This window comes from Podarcis cretensis (assembly GCF_951804945.1).
Source record: "Podarcis cretensis genome assembly, chromosome: 12".
Taxonomy (NCBI): domain Eukaryota; kingdom Metazoa; phylum Chordata; class Lepidosauria; order Squamata; family Lacertidae; genus Podarcis; species Podarcis cretensis.
This window is the reverse complement of record NC_137181.1, coordinates 26,978,563-27,003,791: the sequence shown is the minus strand read 5'-3', so window position 1 is coordinate 27,003,791 and position 25,229 is coordinate 26,978,563. Positions and strand designations below refer to the sequence as shown.

Sequence of the window (25,229 nt, the reverse complement as noted above, 5' to 3'; positions counted from 1 at the left end):
AAATTAAAACCTCTCATTCTTCAAAAGTGTCTTTAGTGGCACAGTTCAGTTATGGAAGTAGTTCAGAGCAGAGCTCTGGTTGCACTGTAGGCACCAATATCACTACACCCTACAGTTAGTCTGCAATTAGCCCCCTCCCCCAAAGTGGAGATGGTATTCCGAGTATAGACTCTGTAGGAGAGACAATAACTTCTTAGTTTTTAAAGAAAAAGCGCTTCTTACAAATACGTGTTATAAGAAAGGGAGTTTATTTCTTTAAAAAAATGGTTCCCTCTCACATGCTGCTTCTTTGTTTACCTTGGCATAACTTTTTTCTTCTTCTCGAAGTTCCTGGTATTGTTGGCTTTCCAGCATTTCAGTCTGGAGAGAGATAACCATCTTTCCAACGTTTTCAAATGCTTCCGTAATGACCTGCAGTGCTTCATGGTCAGGAGTAACGGGTTTGATGTTTTCTTTTTTAAGTTCTGCATATATCTCACTCCAGATTTCACCTACCTTTATTAACAAAAGTGGCACTTTTAGAAAGCTATCAATACCAAGGACAGCTAGCTCTTTTCGGGTAAAGACCCAGAAAGAGCCACTTTTGATTCTCTGTTCAAGTATCTATTTTTATTCATTAAGTTTAAAGAGGAAGCCAAGTGTAATCACAGGCAAAAGTCTGGCATTTTAAATTCTAACAATGTGTCTTGTATTGTGACTGCAAAGGAGTACATATGTAGTGCTTCAGATTCTTAATTATACTAGCTCTAACAAACGAAACCATAAATAACAAATCACATATTAAACAATGCTTACCTTGAAGTCAAGATATCTACGTATGATAGCAAGTGTAACAAAATCCTTGGCAGAGAGGCCAGGCAAATTTTCAAAGCCTAAAGTAAAGCATTAATAATTACTTTTAGAGAAATCTTATTTCTGTATTGACATTTACACTGTCACAAGGCAATTTCAAAGTGGACACATTAGCAAAACTATGTGATCCTGCCAAGAATATTGGAAGCTCCTGGCTTAGATAGCCATAATAGCTGGTTGACAAGGAGATACAGGATTTTTCTTTTCCTAGTTCTGCAGTTGCAGACGCAGATGAACTTGCCAAACTTGTGTGTAATTCTGATTATTCATTCTTCTGTTTATGCACGCTGTCTTTGGTTAAATAACATAAATTATTTTACTGTTTTATATCCACCTTCTTAGAAATTAAAGTATATGTAAAATGCAGGAAATAAGTTGATGGCCTTTACCTAATTTACATATTACACAATAAATCTTTGCTCGCATGTTTTCAGCAACATCCATAACAGCAATAGTGGGACAACTGGCAGGCATTGGAGTAACTTCTTGCTTTCTTTGGAACTTGCCAGCCAATGGCTTCTTTGTATCTGCAGAGGGAAAATTTCAGTGTTAGGTTCCACTCATCATCAGATATTCAGTAATTATAATACTTTCACTGAAAGAGTGTACCGTATTTTCCCGTGTATAAGATGAGATTTTTTCTTACGAAATAATGTGATAAATGGGGGGGGGGTGTCTGTTGACATTTCATACCCCCGCTCTTTGTCCTGATTTGTATATAATAAAGTAGCTTAGTACTCACACCTCAAGCCTAGCTCTGCTGTTGTTGACTCTGCTAAGTCAATGTGTGCTCACATCCCAAGACATGAATCACGTAGGGGAAGAAGATTGATGGATCTCCCAAGCGGCACGCAGAAGGGAGAGACAGGCTGGCATGTTTATGTTGTTTGCCTGGAGGCATGTCCAGCCTCCCGGCGACTGCCCAACAGGGTCGTCTTATACACGGATAGTGCAGAGGTGGGATGGGGGATTGGTTGCTGCCATGAGCAGATTTTCTGTGGCAATTGGGCAGGTGATTGGTGGCTGTGGCAAGGGCTGCTGTTGATTGGTGGCTGATGGCAAGGGCTGTTGTTGATTGGCTGTTGCTGCCCAATTGGCAGCTGCTGTTGGCGTGTGTGATTGCCATCGTCAGTGCGGCAGGTGAGTGATTTTTTGCAATCCCCCCACAAAAGAAGCTCAACAACTCCTGGCAATCTCCCCCTATTTTCTTAATAGGGGGAGTTTTATACATGGGGGCATGTTAAACATGAAAAAATACGGTACTCTGTTATATGTCATTTAGGTATCATCTATTAAAATGTATAGAGACATTCAATTTTTTAAATGAGTATATATATATAACAGTCTCCACTGACCTTCATTCCAAGGAAACCAAACCCTGGGTAAGTGCTGGAAACCCCTGAAGTCTCTCACAGCTCAGATACAGGGGTAGCGTACAACAATATCAAACTTCAGGTGCATGACAATGTCTTTCTTATTCCAATATACATTTTAGGCTACTGTTTGAGTTTATGTTCAGTTTTATGGTGAATTTTTATTATTTTATCCTCTGTATAGTTTATTTTTATGTATGCTGTTTAGAAATGTGAATGCTTAAGTGATATATAAATACCACAGACAAACAACAAAATATTTCATATATAAGAGCCTCTATTCCTCAGCATTATTACCTCCTGGTCTGCTTGACTTGACTGAGCCAAGAATTTTTAAAAATACAAAATTTATTGAAGAAATCCTTACAACTCTCCACATCAGCCCAAAAGCAACAATTGTATGTAATAACTGGTTTTCAGACTACTCCATCCCTATTATGACGAGGGTGTTTATGTATATTTCTATGAGTCAAAACTTGGCAATGGTGTTTGTTTTAATTTATGAATTATATTGAAGGCTTTCTGAGATGAATACTGGGCTTCAAATCTAGCATCATTAATTTGGTTGGAGAATGAGAACAAAACACTGGTTAGGAAACAATGTTTACTATACTCTGTACTGACTTTATTACATTGTTTCACTTTTACTTATACCAAATGTTATTTTCTAATAAACTGATTATGTTTAGGGACAATGAATGTAGTTTTTAAATAAGATGCATAAAGAGTGGTATTGAGTGAAACAGATTTACCAAGCAAAGCTACCTCAATCAATCAATCAATCAATCAGTCAGTCAGTCAGTCAATCAAACTAATAATAGATGCTCTTTGCAGCTGAAGGGACAAATGCCATCTAGTGGTAAAACTAGTAACAGAATAAAGTATTTCGAGTCATGACTGAACTGGGGCTCTGTTTCTCCTACTGTTTGACCACTGTATTTATTTACTTCGACCTCATAATATCTACAGCAATTAGCACAGGCCAAACACCTGTCCTTTTGAGAAAATAGGATGTGCATCTTGACATAAGTATACCCGTTTAAGTGTTTATACTAGAAGTAGCACCCAACCACAAAAGAGAGGAGAAAGCAATTAATCACCCATTCCTCTATGTTGCTGCTACACTGCAATGTTGTAATGCCCCCCCCGACTGGATAACAACACTGGACTACACTGCAGGGTTGCCATGCACTATTGTGTCTCACACCACCACTCAGCAGCATTAGCATAGCATAGCATAGCGATATTTGCAGGACTGATGTTACCCATGCTTTCTCAACAACAATACCCCTTCCCCTTGTAATGCAGATGTACCAATTTTATTTATATTTGCATTTGCAAATTTTTTAAACAATGGGTGGTTTTTTGCAGTAAATTCTACATAAGATACAAATCAACTCATTTCTTTGCTGCTTTTTTTCCCTTCTGAGTAAACATGCTTCTGTCTTATCATAGCTATGCTAAGTCCTGAATTTCAAAATTATTTTCTCTGGGCAACAAGCCCCTTCTCTACCAGGGAAAGTAAAAACAAAAAGAAGCCCAACTTCAGAATGAACCAGAAAGCCCCTTCATCATAATGAAAAAAATACTTTCTTCATTGTCCCAATCTAGAAAAAATAATGGAATGACACATACACCAAGAAAGACTCAAACACAGAGACGTACCTAGGGGTTGGCAAAACTGGCCCCTGCTGGGGATGCAGGCTGGGTGTGCGCGCAAAAATTGCGGTGCTGCTTGGTGCCCCAGCTACTGGGCGGCGTGTTCTGTGGCCACTAATTCCACAAGTAACTGTGGAAATTAGTGCCTGCCCATTTTGCTTCGTAGTTTTTGTTCCACGAAGACTAGAGGTTTATTTATTTTTTCTAATGAAAGCTCAGAGTCTGGAAACCCTGCCAGCTCTGAGTTTGGCACAGCTGCACTCCCCTTATCCCGCTCTCCATGTTCCTGTATATAATCACGCTTAGAAAAATTCAGCTCTTCTTAAAACTTCAGTAATTCTCTTAAATTTACAACTAATATGATATAAAATACTCGGCAATCTAATACTTACCAACAATTCTCCCAACTTCGTCATGTTTCACTCCCATCTGAATCTCTTCTTCTCTCCATAACTTTATTAATAAATTGGCTGCTGTTTGGTCTTTTTTCCCTCGCCAGGTATTGATATGAGAAGCAGTTTTAGGGTTGTCACAAAATTCAACTAATATCCCAAGTATTAGATTGCAAACATTCTTTTGATTTAACTTTGCAGAAGAAAAACAAGGACAGAATTTCAAATCTAATCCCTAAAAAATTTGCCTTCACAATTATTATATATATAAAAAACTTTGAGCATTAAAACCCTGATCTAGTGGCCCAATGAATACACAGGCATTCAAATGTATAGATGGATTTCTCCCACACACCTCAATGTCAGTGAATACTTTGAATGAATAGGAATTCATGCAAAGCTGGGTTGTGAAAGGAATCAGGCATCTCTTAGTTACATATGTACAGGAGATCCACAGAGCTTTGAACTGGGGCTCAGTTGTTAACACTAACTACCTATTTTTCCATTATAAAACTTGTAGATGCATGAAGCAAATATTTTAGAGGGCAGACTTTGCTGAAGTGTACAATGTATTAGGATGGACAGAAAAATGTCTGAGCAATACTTGCTAAAAGTTGTATGAAATTATTAGGCTCTTTGTCTTCTCCAGTTCTGGGGATGTGATATTTTGAATGGGATCTGATTATCAGGTGCAGAATTTTAAATCCTGAAAATTTTTGTCCCCAGTTTAAATAAGTGAAATGCAAGTTTCTGCTTTTCTCATTTTAGAAATATGTTTGAAAATGCAATCACTACAAAAGGTCTGTTCAAACACTCTGCATTTGTACTCCACATTGTGTTCATACTTGTTCTACTTTAAGGCCTCCACGTTCCACCTGTGTATTCCTGCATTTTAGAGTGTGAGCCTATAGGCAGGTCCTTCTTTTTTATCTAAGTACAGTGCCCACTACATTGTACATACTTTACAGATGACAGTACCCTTGATTTGTATCTCTTTTACCTAATTCCAACACACTCCTTTCCCCCAAAAACCATGTTTTCAAAACCTAAGTACCGTATTTTTCGCCCTATATGACGCATTTTTTGCCCTCCAAAAATGAACGGGAAATGTGTGTGCGTCCTATGGGGCGAATGCAGGCTCCTTGGCTTCAGCGATAGCAACGTGAAGCCTAGGAAGCCTGCGCTCCGGAGGCTTTGCGTTGCTTTCGCTGAAGCCAGAAGAGTCTGCTCTTTGAGGCTGGCGGTGGGGGAAAGCAGCGCTTCCCCCCATCGCCAGCCCCAGAGGATCAGGGGGCAGCGGGAAGGCGCGCGACGCCTTCCCGCTACTCTCCGACCCGGCTTTGAGGCTGGCGGTGGGGGAAAGCAGCGCTTCCCCTCATCGCCAGCCCCACAAGCTGGGTCGCAAAGCCCGAAGGAGCCACGCACTCTTTAAAGGGTGCGCAGCTTCTGCGGGCTTTTCTGCAAGGAGGGAGAAGGGACTGGCCGAGTCCGTCCCTTCTCCCTCCTGTGGGCTTTTGCGGGAGATGGGGGAATTCCCCCACCTCCCGCAAAAACAGGCAAAAGCCGCACGCTCTTTAAAGGAGCTGCGCGGCTTCTGCTGGCTTTTCTACGAGGTGGGGGAATTCCCCCACCTCGTAGAAAAGCCCGCAGGAGCCGCGCAGCCTTTAAAGAGCGTGCCGCTCTTGGGGGCTTTTCCCCGAGGAGGGAGAAGGGACTGACTGGCTGTTTCAGTCCCTTCTCCCTCCTGGTCGAAAAGTCCGTAGGAGTCGTGCGTGGCTCCTGTGGGCTTTTGCGGGAGCTGGGGGAATTCTGCCACCTCCCGCAAAAGCAGGAAGAAGGTCTTAGAGTAGCGCACAGGCTGTGTGCAGCCTGTCCGCTGCTCCCAGAGCTGCGGGGGGGGGGGTGTATCATATTTTTTCCTTGATTTCCCCCCTGAAAACTAGGTGCGTCCTATGGGCCGGTGCGCCCTATAGGGTGAAAAATACGGTAAATGTTTCAGAATAAAGTACGCAAATTGAAAACGCTTGTGCAAAATATGAGTATCTGAAGTTTTACTGATTTACTTCACTTCAGAGCATGTATTTCTTGGATTATTTTGCATTATTTTGGTGCAGAGTATGACAGATGCCAACAATTCCCTAAGAAGGTCTGTTTCCTGAGGCAGTACCTCCTAGTTGCTGTGCATGTACAGTGAAGACTTTCTTCACGCTTTGCTTCTTTGTAAATAAAACTGCACCCATTTTCCATCTGTAACTACTGACTGCAAGGCACCACCTCTGTTGTGGGAATAACACATTTTCAGAGCAAAGAGTAATACTTGGCACATGGAAAAATTGTGTGTGTATTTTGAGTCTTTAGTAAAGAAGTGTAGATTGTGGTTGCTTGAGCATCACAGACGCACATCAAGTATAGTCTGAGAGGGAGCACAACAATGGACATACAGCTGAAACCTGACACCTCAGCAAGAGTCAATTACACAATGTGTATTTAATATTTTACTACAGGTGGTTTTCCAATAAATAGTACTCACAACAAGCAAATCCAGGAGAGTGAAGAGGCCTTCTCTTTCAATAAAATAGTCCTCTAAAATAGTACAGCCCATGACACAGCACCTGAAATGAAAATAATTTCAGTTCATTTAATCTCTTTTGCTTACTCTCAGAACACACATGGGATTTACACTAACACATTGAAAATGAGAAAATATCAAATTTGGATGCTTCTATTTTATTATATTAATTTGAATGTAATGAATGTCTCAAATGATTTTCATTTATAAAAGGATATATGATACAAATTTCAAAACAGATGAAAAAACTTTGATCAAAATTGTTCATATTGTGGTAATATAAAAAGGACAACTTCTACCCCACCCTATTAAAGATCAACACCAAATGCAGGTTTGGGCATAGTTTAATCATACCCTATAACCCCATTTAAGACCCAAATGTTAGGGCGAACAGAAACATCTTTGTCTGGCACTTAAAAATGGGTAATGATGGTGCCATGTGTATCTCTCTGGGGAGAGCATCCAGCCACCACTGAAAAGATCCATTCTCATGTTGCCACCTTCCACACCTCCCTCAGAAAGACTCAGTTGATGAATGCAGGGTCCATATAAGTTCATATGGGGAAAAGTGGTCCCATGGTTGATGGTACCGAAAGCTGCTGAAAGCTTAGGGAGAATTAACAGGGTCACACTCATGCATCTCTCTCCCAACAGAGGTCATCATATAGGGTGACCAAAGCAGTTGCCACACTGTACAAATACTGGGCCTCAGTCCCAAATGTAATGGATGAAAAAGTACACAGAAATTTACTGCTACATTTTGAAGGCAGCCTCAATGGGGTACTATGCGATTTTATTTTCAAGTATATTTCTTCCTTTATATACAACTTACTTGAATATATATTTTTTACATTTTCAGTATACTCTTGACTGATAATCAAAAATAATCCAATAAATTAACAAAATGAATATAAATGTAGTAGTCATTGCCAATTCATTAGCACTTCAACTCATAGAAACCAAAGATATTCAGAGAATGTAAAGTGTGCAGTTAGAAAGGAGACATAATCTTGTAGCACTGTGCATTTATTTGTGATGCTGAAAATCCTCTTTACAGAAGGTCACAGTAAAAATAGCTGAACATACCATAAGCAGTCCAGAGCAGTAAAAAGCAGACGATTATGACCCAATCCACTATAGAATTTCTTTGAATCCATCTTCATAAAAGGAATAAGTGTATCAACTCCTTCCCATCCAAAGAGTTCCTGTTTGATATATATCAAAGCCATTTTAATCTAGAAAAACTGTACACATTCATAATAATTTACACTACACTTAATAATTATTATAACCATTATGGTACATTCATTCTCTGTAGTTTTCTGTGATGGAGAGACCCAGAGGCAAGCCATCTGTTATTATATGAAAAGCAGCCTACTTCCACCAGTTTAGAATCCTCACGCAAGCATCCCGACACTACAGAGGAAAGGAAGACTGAAGAGGCTTATCACTTTTTTTACCCTCTTAGGGAACAGAGCGTTCCAGCAAGATTAATTATTGCCAAATGGAATAAGATGTATCCATGCTGTTGGCTAAGCCTTTGGGTCTTCCAGTGTTATCATACAAGCAACTGGTTTTCAAAGTCCCTTCCACTCCAAACTGCTAGGGAAGGTTAACTACTTGTGAGAATTAACATTTTAAGATTTAAACAAGTAGGAGCTAAGAGCACATGACCTATAGACAGAAACCATAAATACTTAACTTCTTTTGCTTATACATGATAATATTAGATTCCGATATTAGATTCCAAGATTTTAAAAACAATGAGAAAATACTAACCTTTCTATGAAGGTTATTTTCACAAAGAGTTGACAAGAGAAGTAAAATATCAGTCTGAATTTCTACCACAATGGCACTTTCTGGATAATTCTTTGTGGTATTCTTTAAGATACCTAGCAGAATAAATAAATGTATAATATCAAATTTACTCCTCCAGAAAAAATGTTTCACATAGTTTGGCCAAAATACGCAGAGTTACTTTAGGTACCGTTAGGGGCTTGTGTGTAATGGTATTGTTTGTGTGTTGTTGTTTTTTAAACAGTAGCCCACTACTACTAAAATGAATTACAAACTGCTTTTGATTTTTTCATGAATTTCAAAAATTATTTGCCACAATGTGTATGAGGGAAATAATTTAGAAAAGAAAGGTTAAAAGCCCTGTTACACACACAAATTCTTTGGATAGCTATAGTTCTTGATATATATTTTAAATTGGCATCCCAGTGTATTACTGTGTACTGAATCCAATATATTGATTTGATCTTTCCTTTCATGTAAATTCAATCAGCAGGGTTGTGCTCTTAAAGTGAAAACAGAAAGAACACAGCTGAAATGTCTGATCAAGAAAACATGCTTGGATTTTCATGCTATGAATCTGCATTGCTATTCAGGACATGGAGCCAATATGTGAATCCTATGGGCAGTGCAATTCTCCATAATGTATAGAAAGGGTGGGGGTAAGGAAGATTGGTTATTAGAGATTAAAAAGTAAAGTTTCAAAAGAGAGTAGAAATGAAAGCTGGAGAAGTTCATCAATTCAGGCAAAGGTAGCCAAGACTATTTAATATATACCTCACCTAACAGTTGATTAATTGCTCCCTGATCACAAAGATCAACATTCACAGCATCATCACAAAGGGACACAACAGGATTCAGTACTTTCAAGGCGTAGCGCATCTGTGCAAGCTTGGTGCCACGACCGCCAGTACCATGGAAGCTGTTACCTTGAGCAAAGAAAGGATCTGCAAACAAACGAAAACAAAACATCTTCTTTTGCAATACAGTGTGTTTAGGCTATGGCAAGGTCTTTTGTGTAAATATGATTTGAAGAATATTGCAGACTTTAACATGGTACTTTGTTATCATAACATACATAACCAGCCAGTGGCTGCAACATAAGACATTTCATGGTTGATCATCATAGATTTACTGAAAGACATTATCATGGCTCCCTGGTGTTAATTGTGCGGGGAAAAGAAATACAGTACTGAGAGAAAGGAATGTACTACACATGAGTCCCAATTCAGCTGCATAGTGACAGAGGGCATAAGGCAATGCCTGCACTTCCCCTCACATAATAAAGAATCTAAGTATACTAGTCCAAACTGTTTCCTGTTTCTTTCATACCCATGTTGAGTATATACTTGTAAGCTGATTTGCTACAGTTCCTACAACTGTGATAAGGTCCCTGGCGTGTCAAGTCTCCCTCTGGTGTTTGATAATAGTGAGAAATATTCAAAGAAAATTACATTCTAAAGCTGTGCTTGTTTTAAAGCCTGCCCAGTGCTGCAGTGTTCATGCAACTGAGGTTCAATGCAACAGTCAAATCTGTAATTTATTTGTTCAAGGCTATTGATTTTCAGTTTTCTGTGACTGAATACAGGCAACGACCGATTAACATGCATCTGAAAGATGTATGATTTCGCATGTGCCCACAGTGCAAAACCTGGAAATGACAAAAAAGTCCCAAAAAAGGCAGCATGAGGGTGGAGCGGAGGCTGGGAATGGAACCCTGCATGAAATGGTTGTTGACTGTAATTCAGCACCAGTGGTAGACACAACACTGAAAATAAATTAAAATATAAGATAAAAATATGTTTAAAGGCTTTGCTTAAGTATAATAATAAGATTCTAGCTTGAACAAATACATCTTGCACTGTTTCCAAAAGACACAAGCATGACTCCTGAATATATCTTGCACAGACTATAAAGCATCATGCCATGTACAAGGCCAGCATTATGTAATAACTGAGAAAGCTACACTTTGCAAGATGCCTTGATGTTACAAATCTGAGACCTCAGAGCACCTTGCACCTGATGGCATTGTGACATCAGATGATTTGCAGGTGGGCAGCTGTGCCCACCTGTCAAATTTGTTCCATGAGGCTGATTCCAATATGGATCTGACTCATGGAATCAAAAAGCTTCCCCACTCCTCATCTAATTGGTACTGAGCTTCATGGTCACCATGTCCTTGGCAATCCTGAAAACAATTCCTCACCTATAGAATAGTGAGGATTTACAATGCTTTCAGATGTGAAATTAATAAATGGATTCTCTAAACTTCTTGCTTCTCTAAGTATAGGCATTAAGCATAATCAGTGATATGATTTAAGTACAGTAGTTCTATCCCACCTACTCACCATTGCCCATGCACCATTCGAGAAACATGAGAAGGCGAGTGTTTCCTTGGCACATCATGTAGTCATCTACCAACAAGGGAGCCATTGTGGCTAAGGTTGCAATTGCAAGAAGCTGTAACTCTTCATACTGGGCAGCAGACATGTCAACCATTCCTGGCTTTTCATTTGGTTTTAAATAATGAAACAAGGCCAATATAACTTTACCCTCTTGTAGCAGCTAAACAATGGAAGGAGATATAATAAAAAATGTCACTGAAAAAGTAAAATATAAATCTATAGAAGTGAAGCCAAATGTTCCACTTTTTATAGAACTTGTATTTAATGTTTCTGTTCTGAGGTGCCACTGGTAAAACCAATGGTCATCCTATTGTTATGTCATAGCAAGTGCCTGGCAAGAACGTGTTCCGTTTAAAAAGCAATCTAAAAATTAAGTCAGAAAACCCTTCACTCGGTTTCTGAAATAGGCTGAACTCGGAAGTCTGATTTATATATTGCCACAGTACTTTCAGAATTGCTTGTGCACATTCTTCTTAGTATAGGCTAGACTCACAGCATATTTCAAATAAAAATTCTATTGTAGTGAGAAAACAGTAGTAAGCTTCAAGCTACAAGCTGGTGTATGATATTTATGTATTTCATAAAATGTATATACCACTGGATTGTAGAAAAAACCTGTGTAAACACAGATAATTAAAATGATTAATGACTAAATAATCACATATATCTTACCTGTACAATACATAAATCTTTTGCTAGTACAGTAAGCATGTTAAGCAGTAACTTTTTCAACTCAAAATCTTCATAACAGTAAGTCAGCCTGAGGTTCTTTACCAAAGGATTATGACTTTTTACTGTGAATGAAACAAAAATATTCTTGGTAAAATAATTAACTGTTGACTGATAAACTGAAGTATCAGTTACTAAAAAGTTATACTGCTTACCTTCAACAAAAGTGGCAAATAATATTAACAGCTTGGCAAACCCTGTTTCCTAAAAAATACACACGTTACAGTGGGGGGGGGGAGAACAGTGTAAGCGTTACTACGTTCATGTAAGTAGGGCACACAAATAATAAAAATAGACTACTTTTAGCTTTACTAGAAAATACTAATTGCGGTAGGGGCTTTAGCGTAGCTTTTCACAAATAACTGGACTTGTTATGAATTGCCCAAGTAATAGAAAGGCAGTTGAAAATGGTTAAGTACCAAGATCCTATGTCAGAAGACAGGACTTAAAATCTTATGAGATTAGGAGGTGAGAAATGGCTCCACTCCCAAGACATATCTTACATTTCCTGGAACCTGTGGAACTCTTAAGAAACAGAGACTATGTTCCTACAGACAACCTTATGGACAGAGACCAATTAACAAAGAAAGCAAAAGACTGAAGAAGAGAAAGAGATATCCCCAGGAGCCCTGAAATAACTAAGCAACCCACAAGGCATGTTAAGAAACACCCCAGAGGACACTGGCAACTACAAAATCCTAAGAAACATCTTTTTGCAAGACAACCGAGTAACACAGTACATTTCAAGGAAGGGGATTTGTTTCTGTATTTGACATGCTGACACTAACGCACTAGCAGACCACAATAATACAATCATTTCCTTTAAAAGGCCTTTCAAAATACCAGCAAAAAATGGGTCTACAAAACTCAAAATTGTGTATAGTATACATACAATCATTGGTGCTCCTGGGTTCTGAGCCACAAGGGTGGCGATCACCAAAATGTCATTTCTTAGCTGGCGATCATAATGGCGGGAACCATGTATAAGCAAGTTTGTAAATGCTTCCTTCAGAGCACTAATAAAAAGGTGATATTTTGTATTTTAATTTATGCACTCTAATCTCTAATCAAATATATAGGATATAATCAAATATATACTTATCTTCAAAATCTGAAATTCCAAACACTCTTTTCCTTCACTTTTAATTTACACTTAATATTTAAATTATTTTGAAGTACGTATTACATTACCAAACTCTTAAACTAACTGCAAAATAGAGGATCAGATTTTTGCTCAGTGTGCAGTAAGATGGGACTGTTGATAAAAATTAAGAGTACAAAAGATGTTCATTGCAGGTTTTTAAGCAGAGATTGGATAGCCATCTGTCATGGATGCTTTAGTTGAGATTCCTACATTGCAGGAGGTTGGACTAGATGACTCTCAGGGTCCCTTCCAACTCTACAATTCTATGAAAAGAAAAACCCTGCTTGATGATACTGAAGAATTATCTAGTCTAGTCCAACAACCTGTTTCACAATGGTCAGCTAGATGTTTCTAGGAAGCCTAGTGGAAGAGCATGTGGAAGAACAGTCCTATTCAGGCACTGAGCCCCAGCAGCTGATATTCAGAGGCATACTAGCCCCCATTTTGCGATTAACCACAGACACATGAATTTAACCAGTCCATTCTTACAGCCACCAAATTCACTGGCCATCATCATATTTTGTAGCAGCAAATTCCCTACGTTGACTATGAATTGCAGCACAGTCACATACAAGTCTACAGTACACATGGCGTTTTATTATGCTGATGGGGACGACAACACTCACCTATTTATTATAACTTTGGAAGATTACCCATACTAGGTATTAGTGAAAATATGTTCCTTCTTTCTTTTTAAAGCATATGTGAAATGCAAGCTAAAAACCATCAACACTTTACAATTTATGAACTAGTCATTAGAATAGTAGCTGACATGATATATGCTATGTGAGTGCACTTAACTTTACACATTCCAAATTACTGAGCTGTTCAATAATTTCTTCCTTAGAGGTTTTTTCTAATAAATTCCAGAGGATTTCTGAGGAACGGAATAGCAGCTGTCCAGAAGGGTCAGCATCATTAAGATGAGAACATAATCTTCTTGGTGCTTCAGCTTTCATCATAAGTTTACAATTTGTCTCTGAAATGGAAAAGGATCAATACTTAGGTTCATCATATTGCTAATGTTTTATGAAATAGAAAAGCAAAATAAGAAAAGATTATATTTTAAATAGATAAATTACACTAACCAGAAATAGAAAGATGTTGCAGTGTTTTAATTATCCATAATTTCTCTTGAAGTTGATTTTCAACTAATGTCAGCGCCAGGACTAAAGTTTCTGCTAAACCTCCTGCTTCCACCATCTGCCTTTTATAGTTTGCACTTACAGGTTGGTAAACTGGAGAAACAATAGCTTAAAGAAGTCCATCATTTTATGCAAATCTTATTGATGTAAAGCAAACAAAGGATGATGCGGACATATAATATTTTGTTATGGAAAGATTCAGAAATGCACTACTCCTAATAACTAAATAATTTTCCAAACATATTATTATGCTAAATCTGGCCAGAATCCTGTGACTGATGCCCCACTTAATGAAATGCTATTGGAATAGGAGGGAACATGGAAACACAACAGTAATTTACCACTATCTTGACCATGGTTGGGAAATTGTTAAAATGAAATAGTGTCTCTGCATAAGTAAAACCTAAAATTAATACAAACACAATAAAGCCTATAGGTAAAGGAAAAGGGACCCCTGACCATTAGGTCCAGTCGTGGCCGACTCTGGGGTTGCGGCGCTCATCTCGCTTTATTGGCCAAGGGAGCCGGTGTACAGCTTCCGGGTCATGTGGCCAGCATGACTAAGCCGCTTCTGGCAAACCAGAGCAGCGCACGGAAACGCCGTTTACCTTCCCGCTGGAGTGGTACCTATTTATCTACTTGCACTTTGACATGCTTTCAAACTGCTAGGTTGGCAGGAGCAGGGACCAAGCAACAGGAGCTCACCCCATCGAGGGGATTCAAACCGCTAACGTTCTGATCAGCAAGTCCTAGGCTCTGTGGTTTAACCCACAGCGCCATCCGCGTCCCTAATAAAGCCTATACTGTACACTAATCTCATAATGAATAAGAGCAAACCTGGGGTGGGGGGTATCTAACTACTGAAGTTGCTTCCAGTCTAAGAAGGTGCTAGAATCAGAAGATGCAATCCTGTATCTCAGCTGTATCACCCATTGAGACCATATGAATAAGCTTGAAAATACTATGAATCTACCAACCAAACACAGCATCCAGCTGGAATGCATCCTTGATCAGGAAATAGATACATTCAAAATGAAACAATGTGAATCTATCCATCCTTGAAAAGACACATCAGTTTAGAGAAGAGCTGCATTTAATTAGCCAATGGAATAGAGGTGTAACAAACTTAATCCTAATACTAGAAACATTTTACATTTACTATATGCAACAATACTATATGCTAAGAGCATATATGGCCAATTTAGACCTTTGCCCAGGACGATCATGTTTTCACATGCATCTCCCTTTATCACACTCATAATGTGTGCAAGGGTATTCCACACAAGCTACTGAAGGAATAGTGGCTTGAAACACAGTTTTCCTTAAAAGGGGGGAGAGGGATGATATGATTCAGCACTATGTATGTATAGACATCATTGTGGAGAACCTGTGTGCCTTAAAACAAGTTAGGTGCAACTCTTCCACCATGCTTTTGCTCGCTCCTCCACTGATAGAGCATCTTTTGTCTGTCTGATCTAGGCCTATGATAAATTAAATGACTATCATACCAATCCAAAGCCAAGATCTGCCATGATGAGTGAGTTTTTCAGACTTTTTGGGCTCAGCCACTATAATGCCATCATCTTGGATCAACCAAGGCTCTGCTGGCTCAACTGCTGAAACTTAAGTTGGCAGAGATTCCACGGACGTTCTGGGGTTCTAACAGGCCAAGCACAGACTTATACCTATTCCAAACCTCATTCAACTTAGTCATGTGACCACGCAACTCAGAAGAACTTACACTGGCGAAAAGGGTGATGTTAAGTCAAACTCTTTATCAAGCTTGTTTTTCTTCTCCCAGGCCCAACAGACAGTAGTCCCACTCCTGAAGACAGTTTGGAATAGAAGTAACTTATGCTAGTTTAGTTTAAGCCAGTGTAGGCTTGCTGGCTTCCTATACTCAGGATAGCACTGTTAAGCTATAATTCTGTGCACCCTTACGTAGAAGCCCTATTCAATAGAATAGAACTTACTTATAAGTAAGCACTCATATGATTGCACTGTACATATCATTAAGCAGTTAATACAAATATATAAAAATAAAAAGAATACCTTCATACTCTTTCTTTAGTGGCTCAGTGTGGTAAAAGCTAATTACACACTTACATATCTGTATCCTTACTCGAGAACATGGCACTCTCATTAAGTAACCTGGGGAAATGGAGAGAATGTGATAATTGTGTAGTGGGAATGCAAGGTTCTGGAAAACAACCAACAGTCAATTAATAAGAGTCTTAGGATATGAGAACCCATTAGACCCAGCTTTTAGTGAAATACATGGATGATTCAGTGAGACAGGAGCACAAAGAACTAGTCTCATTAATAGTAACAACCTCTAAAATGTTATATGCAGGAAAACTGAAATTACTTATGACAAAGTCTATTAAAGAATAGATAGATAAAACATGGGATTTTGCCTCATGGCTAAATTAAATTTTAAAAACTAAGGAAGCCAATTTTGAGGTAAACAGCATCCCTTTTATAGAATCCAGCAAGAAAAACTGGTTACTAATAATATTTAATAATGGCTTTAAAATATATGTATATGTTTATAGTTTTGTTTATCTGGTTTGCTCAAAACGTGTTTTTTTATTTCGTTTCTCTACTTTCCTAGCCCTCCTACACCAAAGTCTACACTAAGTAATTCATGTACCAAAAATCAGCACCCCACACTGCAGTAAAGAGAGATAAATTTGCGTGAAATACATGAGAATAATATAAGAAAACCAGATAAAATATCTTTCATATTATACAAAAGATATGTATTGAAGTCTGAGACACATGACCTACAAGCCAAGGCAATGCTTTATGTGATTAAGCAGACTGTATTGAAGGAGATAAACAAACATAATTTGATGGAAACACATAGGTAACAACCCTAAACAGATGCAAATTCCACTCCCAAGTAAGTTTAAGATTACAACTACAGGATGGTGGAAATATGTAACTGATGAAACTTATGCTGTTTAAATTCTTCATGGTTCTTAGGTTTGGAATAACCTATATAGCACAAGCAATCTTACAGAGCATCAGGTAACTTCTGGCCCACATAGACCTGTCTAAAAAGGTGTGTCTGTGTGTGTACAATCTAAAATTACCCAAATTTGCAATTGATTCTTGAACTTCTTTGGTGTAGTTTACTTCATCAGATAACTTCTTTTTGTAAAATGGTAACCTGCAAAGACAGTTATTACAATAGTATTGAATTACCATGGAAAACTAAAGGTGATTCCTCTTCATGATATTGATATGTGTTCTGTACACCAACAATTTTCATAAGAAGAGTAAGTGAACAAAATGTGTTTCCCCCCAGGATCAGCTTGTCATTTATAGTTATTCTGATCTTATTTTAATATTTATAGCAGTTATAGGAAAATATTTAAGTGTTACTAGCTGATATAAAACAAAAATCCAAAAGTTAAACTATAAACTGCAAGAGGAAGCCATTATACTAATATCTGGTTGCAGAAATGGAGCAGGAGGTAGCAGGGCCCACCACAGCAGACCGGCTGCATTCGTCTCCTCCCCTCCGCAGCCGTTAGCTGGTCTCACTGGCTACAACAGTAGGACAGATATGAAGAAGGGCCTTCCATTCTTCAGAGAGACCAGCTCCTTTTGGCTCCTCCTCTTCATGAATTTTTTCTATTTAAGCTGGTCATTATAATAACTTTGTAACTTCAATACTGGTGTCTGAGTTTATTTGTTCCTCTCCCATTCCTATCTTTCCCCTTTTATGCCATGTATTTTAGTTTGCAGAACTGTGGGCAGGGACTGTCTTGTTTGTTACTGATTATATGTCAGCTGTTTTGTGAGCATTTCTGGCTAAAGAGCAGGGTAAAAATGATTTAAGTAAATAATCTAGTATAATATAAATCACATGCTCAGGGATGATGAAAGAGGAATTTAATCGTACTTGACGCTACACTTATTTCCATTCCAAGTATTATGCTTACGTTCTAGAATATTCACACAATAATAATCTTTATTGTAAAGATGATCCAGTCATGCTCCAGAATACTCACAATAATGAAAAAAGCAATGTGTCTGATTGTTTAAAGTGGGGTTGGGTTGTTCATAAGTGATATAGGCTGCAAAGAAAGCCCTATTAACATAATGGAATCTACTTCTAAGTAAAAATGCATAGGATTGTACTGTAATTGACTTCAATAATAAAAGGTAAAGGTACCCCATACGGGCCAGTCGTGTCCGAAGCTGGGGTTGCGTGCTCATCTCGCTTAAGAGGCTGGGAGCCAGCGACGTCCAAAGACACTTCCGGGTCACATGGCCAGCGTGACGAAGCTGCTCTGGCGAGCCAGCACCAGCGCAGCGCACGGAAACGCCGTTACCTTCCCGCTATAAAGCGGTCCCTATTTATCTACTTGCACTTGGGGGTGCTTTCGAACTGCTAGGATGGCAGGAGCTGGGACAGAACGACGGGAGCTCACCCCGCCGCGGGGATTCGAACCGTTGACCATGCGATCGGCAAGTCCTAGGCACTGAGGTTTTACCCACAGCGCCACCCGCGTCCCTTGACTTCAATAATAGCTCTTCATAAAAGGCCACTGGCTTTGTGAATCTCCTCAAGGTCCAACTTTATAATATTTCTATCTTGAGTGCTGGTTTGCACATAACACTAAGTCAGTCTCTGGTGTGTTTCCTCCTGGTGGGGTAAAGACAGGAGCTGGAGAGGAGCAAAATGGGTACTAATGAGTAGCATACACCCAGCATGCTGCTTGCTAATGCTAAACCATGGTTTAACATTATGTGCAAACCAGTTGTAAATGTGTTAAGTAAGGTTACTAAACCTGAAGTGTCTGGCCAACCAGGTTCCTAGAAGCTTGAGGCTATTGTGACTCAAATTTGTTTCTAGTTCTATGCAGGATAGCTCTTAAAACACATGATGTTTACATCTCTTACATATATTAAAATCACCAAGGGTTATTTCCCAACAGTAAAACACACTTAATGGTACCATCTCCTGGTGATAATGATCCCTGTACAATAAGATGACCTGTGGGCAATAGGAGACCTGTCAGAAACTGGTTTCCCTGTATCTAAGGTATAAATATAACGAATTCCTAGTGCTGCAATTGTAGCTTCTTTCCCAGAATGTGTGTGACAATAGAAACAAGACTTGGAAAAACTGGAACATAAAAGAGAACAGAGATGGCAAATGAACAGATGAACACCTCTTAATGCCAGTAGAAACATGTAAATAAAAACCTGTATTAAAATAAAGAATGAAATACATACCCATATAATTTAAGAATTTCACATGTTGGTTCTAGGAAAACATTGTGGAGTGGAATTCTGTCAGCACATAGATTTAAAATTTTAGATATTTGTGTTAAATCATTAAGAACCTTGTAATGATCAGGAATCAAGGAAAATTGGAAAATTATGTATAATAACCTCTTTAAATCATAAAATGAATAAGTAAGCCTTCAAATGTCAGCTGTAAAATTAGACACAAGTTTAAGGAGGCAGTATGTCAGATTTCTAACAGTGAAGAGGATACATAAGTCCTGCAGAGCTAAATTTTCCACAGTTCCAAGAGCAGCTTTCTAAATGAATAAACTGTGTCTAGAAACTTAATTAGATTAACTGATGAGGCACCCCATCCTAAAAAAATTATTTACACCCAAACTAAATACACATGTGCAGTCTGTGTCTGCGACAGGGTTTCCCGTTGCTATGAGGAGACTAGACTCAAGTGGGGCTCTGGGTTACAAATCTCAGAGAAATCACAGGAATGTAAAGTTAGATACCTAACTTTTATGATCTGAAAGGTATTTATTTCAGGTAACAAAAGTACGTTTTTTATTTGCTTTGAATAGCGCACATTATGGAAGCATGAAAATGAGATTATCTTCTTCAATAAACATTGACTACACAGATCTATCTGTAAATTATTCATTATGTCAACTGTACAAGTGACCCCAAAAAAGGTTTAGAGCAACAAGACTTTAGGCAAAACAAAATAAAAAAATTCCTTCCAGTAGCACCTTAAAGACCAACTAAGTTAGTTCTTGGTATGAGCTTTCGTGTGCATGCACACTTCTTCAGTATCTGTCTTCTTCAGTCTTTAAGGTGCTACTGGAAGGAATTTTTTTATTTTGTTTTGACTATGGCAGACCAACACGGCTACCTATCTGTAACTGGAACTATGGAAGGCACCACATTGAGCCGCATGAAATGGAAGTCCATCAGGTATCTGAAGAAGTGTGCATGCACACGAAAGCTCATACCAAGAACTAACTTAGTTGGTCTTTAAGGTGCTACTGGAAGGAATTTTTTTATTTTGTTTTGACTATGGCAGACCAACACGGCTACCTATCTGTAACTAAGACTTTAGGGGCATTAATGAAGCAGTGTATGATCTTTTGCACAGAACGGCGGGATCTGATAGTTGCATTCTTTGCAACACTGCAAAGTATCCATTCCAGTGTTCTGTGTAAAGTGTCCTTCTCAGATCATGTGACAAAATGGCTTAGCTTGAAAGAGCGAAAAAATCATTATTAACTATTGCTTGCCAATCTTCTCCTATTTAGTAATTCCAGCATATTTGGCACTAGCCCACTGCATCCACATCATAATTCATATTATCCCACATTCAGGTATAGCAGCCTACTTATACCGACATTCTTTATATCAATATAAGTGGCCTGTTTATGTATTATTTTGTGATAAATTGTAGCAAGTAATTATTGATCTAGATTTTAACTTATTCTATCTTCCAAGATACATGGCATGTAATAACATTTCATAAACAAAAACAAATGGAATACAGTGGTACCTTGGGTTACAAACACCTCAGGTTACAAACACTTCGGGTTACGGACTCCACTAACCCAGAAGTAGTACCTCGGGTGAGAACAGAAATTGTGCGGTGGCAGTGGAAGGCCTCATTAGCTAAAGTGGTACCTCAGGTTAAGAATGGTTTTAGGTTAAGAACGGACCTCTGGAATGAATTAAGTTCATAACCAGAGGTACCACTGTATAGATTATATTAAAAAAGAAACTGCTGCAGTTATTCCTGACTTATTTGCACTTGCTGCACAAAGTACGCAACAGAGATGCAATCTTCTATTAGAGCAATAAAATTAAGTGCTCATCTATCTGACATGAAGCAATCTATAAATTAACTTAACTGGAACAAAAATTATTTTGTGTTTTCCTCTTCATTCTTTTGTCTTCCTTTTTTCTTCCAACAAAGCAGCAAAAAAGATACAAGCCCATATTCATAGCGTTTTGCAACCTTCTTCAGTGCTTCAAGCTGATCTTCCAAATTACTCTTAGAAAACAGGATGGGAAAGAGCAGTAAATGAGTATGAACAGTGTTTTGCACAAACATTCTACGCTACACAGCACAGAACCCCCAGGAGTCATGTGTTCAGTTGGCCCAATTCTGTGAAATAATACAGGACCCCATTCTGTTAAACATCCAAAACTTGCACCTTTTGATTCCAGCAGGCATTTTAAGTAAGTTACTTAGATTTCATATTAACTGGTTTTTTAGGAACCTTATTATATGTCACCTAGAGACTATGCAGTTAACTTAAAATAAATAATGAAGGCATGGATCAAGGTCTATACAATTTTAAGCACAGTTAACGGGAAGAGAATAGTCCAGCCAAAGTTAAGCACTTTCAAGTTATTTTGAAACAAATGGGAATCCAAGTAAACTTATTTCAAATGTAGAATTTATTTAATGCTTTGGTCATACTTACTAATTCTGTTTCTTCAAGCAGTTTGACAACATGATTAAGATCCATAGATTTCAAGTTGTCATCCTAAAAAGATTCATTTAATCAATATTTAAATGATTAATAGTTGCTAAGCATATAGCACATGTCTCATTCCATTTTCAATCTTCTCACCTCCTTGTTGTTCTTTCACTTCCAGCTATGGTTTTATATATTTCACAATTCTGTACAAACACAGGGTGATTCATAATGAAATATACAGTTTCCAGATGCTGTAAGACAGTAACAGGACCACAACTATGAACCATGAAGTAGAAGTACTCATAAAGTTTGTGTTTCACTGCTGAGGGAAGTGACGTAGGCGATAGTGTGCATGTCACATGACTAGTCAGGCAAAATGGCTGCATCTGCAGTGGAGAAGGCATTTTGTGTTCTTGAATTGAGCAAAACGGAATCTGTAACTGTTGTGCGACGGCATTTTCAATCATGATTCGGAAAAAAACCTCCAAGCAGAAAATGTATCTACGATTTGCATTAAAAAATTGAAACTACAGGCTGCTTGTGCAAACTTAAAAGTCCTGGACAACTGTGTGTATTGGAAGAAGTCATTGATAGTGTTTGCACCGCCATTCAACGAAGCCCGGGAAAATCAACCCATAGGGTGAGTCACATTTGGGCAGAAATGGATTACCGGTTTGATGTGTATTTAATTTAATGTGTCGTGTGACAAAGGGTGCACACATAGAACATCCCCTACAATTCTGTTACAGGTAACATAAGATATATTACATTCTTCTTTTTTATAGTGCGTTGAAACTGTATACTTCATTATGAATCACCCTGTACAATGTAATCAATGAATTAGCACTGGGTGCAAAATTCAGCATCCTTAGGCAGCATCTCTGGCTTTCTAAATGTATGGATAAATACCTTTAAGGGTCCTTCCAATATCTAGTTTAGGAGGTGAGGCCTAAGCAGGAGGCAGGGCTAGAAAGTATCTATGTACCTCCAGTGGTACATAGTTCTAAATAGAAGAAGAAGAAGAGTTTGGATTTGATATCCCACCTTTCACTCCCTTTAAGGAGTCTCAAAGCGGCTAACCTTCTCCTTTCTCTTCCTCCCCCACAACAAACACTCTGTGAGGTGAGTGGGGCTGAGAGACTTCAAAGAAGTGTGACTAGCCCAAGGTCACCCAGCAGCTGCATGTGGAGGAGCGGAGACGCGAACCCAGTTCCCCAGATTACGAGACTACCGCTCTTAACCACTACACCATACTGGCTCTTGTTTATTGTTGTTCAAATTCTTTGACCTACTCATCATTAAACAAAGAACATTACAATAAATGTGTTGGTGAAAATGTCAGAAGTCTGCGGACTAAATAGGATTTGCAATGGTAGGTGGGTGGGGCAGGAATATTTTGCCCAATGTGGGGCTCAAACCCACAACCCTGAGATTAAGAGTCTCATGCTCTACTAACTGAGCGATCCCAGTCTCTAATGCTTTGGAGTAGAAATTAAAAACAGCATAAATATCAGTTAAATCCTTCCTACTTATGAAAAATGCTTATAGCAGCTGAGCCAAATTTTAATAGGTTGAAAAGTCAAATATACAATTAAGCAGACACCCAGAATTTTTCAATGAAAATTTTCAATTTTAATATAACATATTTCAACAAACAAGTGCAGAAAATACATCTCAGCCAAGTATCTTATTTAATGCCATTCCTACTAGCCCCTTACCCTGGTGCTAGGATATATATGGCAGTGGGGCCTTTGTTAGCCAGCCCCCTTGCCTTAGGAACATTTAATTCCTATCCCTGAAGGTGATTCACAGCCTAATAATGGGGGGAGGGGGAACATTTTAATGTCTTAATGGTACATCACTGTTTATTAACACTCTTTGTCATTTGCATCATTCTAAAGAATGTTCCTGCTGATGAAGCTCACACTAATCCAAACAGGCATATGAATGACAATTTAATAGATATTCATAAAAGCCTGGTTGCTCAAAATATTAATAGTGCAAATTTCCAAATGCTTCACAGTTCACACTGGCCTCATTCCTCCCCAAAACAAATCAAGAGCCCGGTTTCAGGCATGAGGGGGTTGGACTAGATGGCCCCTGGAGTTCCTTTCCAAGTGTACAATTCTATGACACTCCTGGCAGGAGCAAGGGAAGCTACCTGTACTGGGAAGGAAAAAGCACTAAAGGGTGATATAGAAGAGAAAGTGGAGGGTGGAGCAAACAAGGCTGACCAGAAGAACAAGTTAAAGCCAGTGGGGATAGGGAGGGAGGAAATGCCTAAAATAAAAATGTGTTCTATCAATTGCATTGGTTCCTGATCTGTTCCAACTTCCAAGCCCAAATTGAAAGTGCCGTTTTTTACCATCCGTGGCTCGAAATCAGGGTAGCTAACTGGCTGCTTGGAGGAGATACCCTTCTTCACTGAGCAAATAAATAAAAATATATGCATACAGTAATCTCCCCCGGCTTCGATTCCGCCCCCCGCCACGCCTGCACACTGGGATGTCGCATTCTAGATTGCAAGCCCCTAGGGGCAGAGCCCTTGACGTAGTCCCTTCAGCCTGTAAGCCCGCCCTTTTAGATTTTAAAGCGCATGAACGTCGAGGGTGCAGCCATTAAAAAATAAAAATAAATAATGTCCTGGGTTCTGAGAGGGGAGGAGCCTCGGAATCCCCTCCATCCATGACTTTCCGAGGCAGGAGGAGGCCGAGCTCACCGGCGGAGCCCCCGGCTTCCCTGAGGGACATTCGCGGGGAAGACGGCGCCGGCTGCTGGGCTTCGGCCTCCCGGTTGCTCTCCCTTCACTCACCTGCTGCCCGAGGCTGCCGCTGAACAGGCTTTCCGAAGGGCGCAGTTGCCTGGAGGACGAGGAAGGCAACCTCCCCATCTCGGCGAAGGAAGGGACTTGGAGGCTCGGAGAAGCCTCGGGCCTGGCTGTGGAAGACATGGCGCCCCACGACGCCCCTCCGGGCTCTGCGGAGCTCCAGCCTCAGGGGCAGGTGCCGGGCGCAGCTTCCACGGAGAAGGTGCCAGAGCCGACGACGACGACAACAACACAAGCCGGGCGCGGTTGCCATGGGAGCGGGAGAAGCCGGCGAGCTATGGGCGCCCTGAGGGGAGGAGGAGGAGGAGGAGGAGGAGGGAGGTTGAGCTCCTAAGTTAGGCAGTGAGGCCGAGGCGCCGGCAGCCCCTTGGCTCAAGCCTGCCGCCGCCGCCGCCGCCTCATCCCCGCGGGAAAGGGCTTCGGCCTGCGCCCATAGGCTCCCTTCCCCCTCATATTCTCACATAGATCCTTCATAAAGCCGAGCTCTGTGTCTCGTGTCTCTCTCTCGTGTGGAGAAATGGCGCCGGAACTTGCAGAGCTGAGGCGCTGCTTTGACCAGCAATGCTGCCTGCCCGACCCCGGCACGACGTGCGCCCTTTGCCCTTGAGGCTTT

The 25,229-nt window shown here is 39.6% G+C and overlaps 1 protein-coding gene across 1 annotated transcript in view; it reads right to left on the bottom strand.

Annotated features, from left to right (window-relative positions):
* LOC307199713 (cilia- and flagella-associated protein 69-like) overlaps positions 1-25,229 on the bottom strand; it is a 53,243-nt gene extending 28,014 nt beyond the window's left edge. Inside the window, exons 1-20 of the mRNA XM_079947691.1 lie at positions 24,602-25,229; positions 21,793-21,855; positions 21,294-21,356; positions 19,316-19,425; positions 17,161-17,237; positions 16,115-16,213; positions 14,006-14,155; positions 13,719-13,896; positions 12,666-12,789; positions 11,929-11,977; positions 11,717-11,838; positions 10,988-11,204; positions 9,422-9,586; positions 8,625-8,737; positions 7,932-8,050; positions 6,807-6,888; positions 4,277-4,469; positions 1,242-1,379; positions 796-872; positions 298-495 (exon numbers count right to left, since the gene is read on the bottom strand). Coding sequence (XP_079803817.1) covers positions 298-495; positions 796-872; positions 1,242-1,379; positions 4,277-4,469; positions 6,807-6,888; positions 7,932-8,050; positions 8,625-8,737; positions 9,422-9,586; positions 10,988-11,204; positions 11,717-11,838; positions 11,929-11,977; positions 12,666-12,789; positions 13,719-13,896; positions 14,006-14,155; positions 16,115-16,213; positions 17,161-17,237; positions 19,316-19,425; positions 21,294-21,356; positions 21,793-21,855; positions 24,602-24,739 — 2,475 coding nt within the window. The 5' untranslated portion in view covers positions 24,740-25,229. The remainder of the gene's footprint in view (positions 1-297; positions 496-795; positions 873-1,241; positions 1,380-4,276; positions 4,470-6,806; positions 6,889-7,931; positions 8,051-8,624; positions 8,738-9,421; positions 9,587-10,987; positions 11,205-11,716; positions 11,839-11,928; positions 11,978-12,665; positions 12,790-13,718; positions 13,897-14,005; positions 14,156-16,114; positions 16,214-17,160; positions 17,238-19,315; positions 19,426-21,293; positions 21,357-21,792; positions 21,856-24,601) is intronic.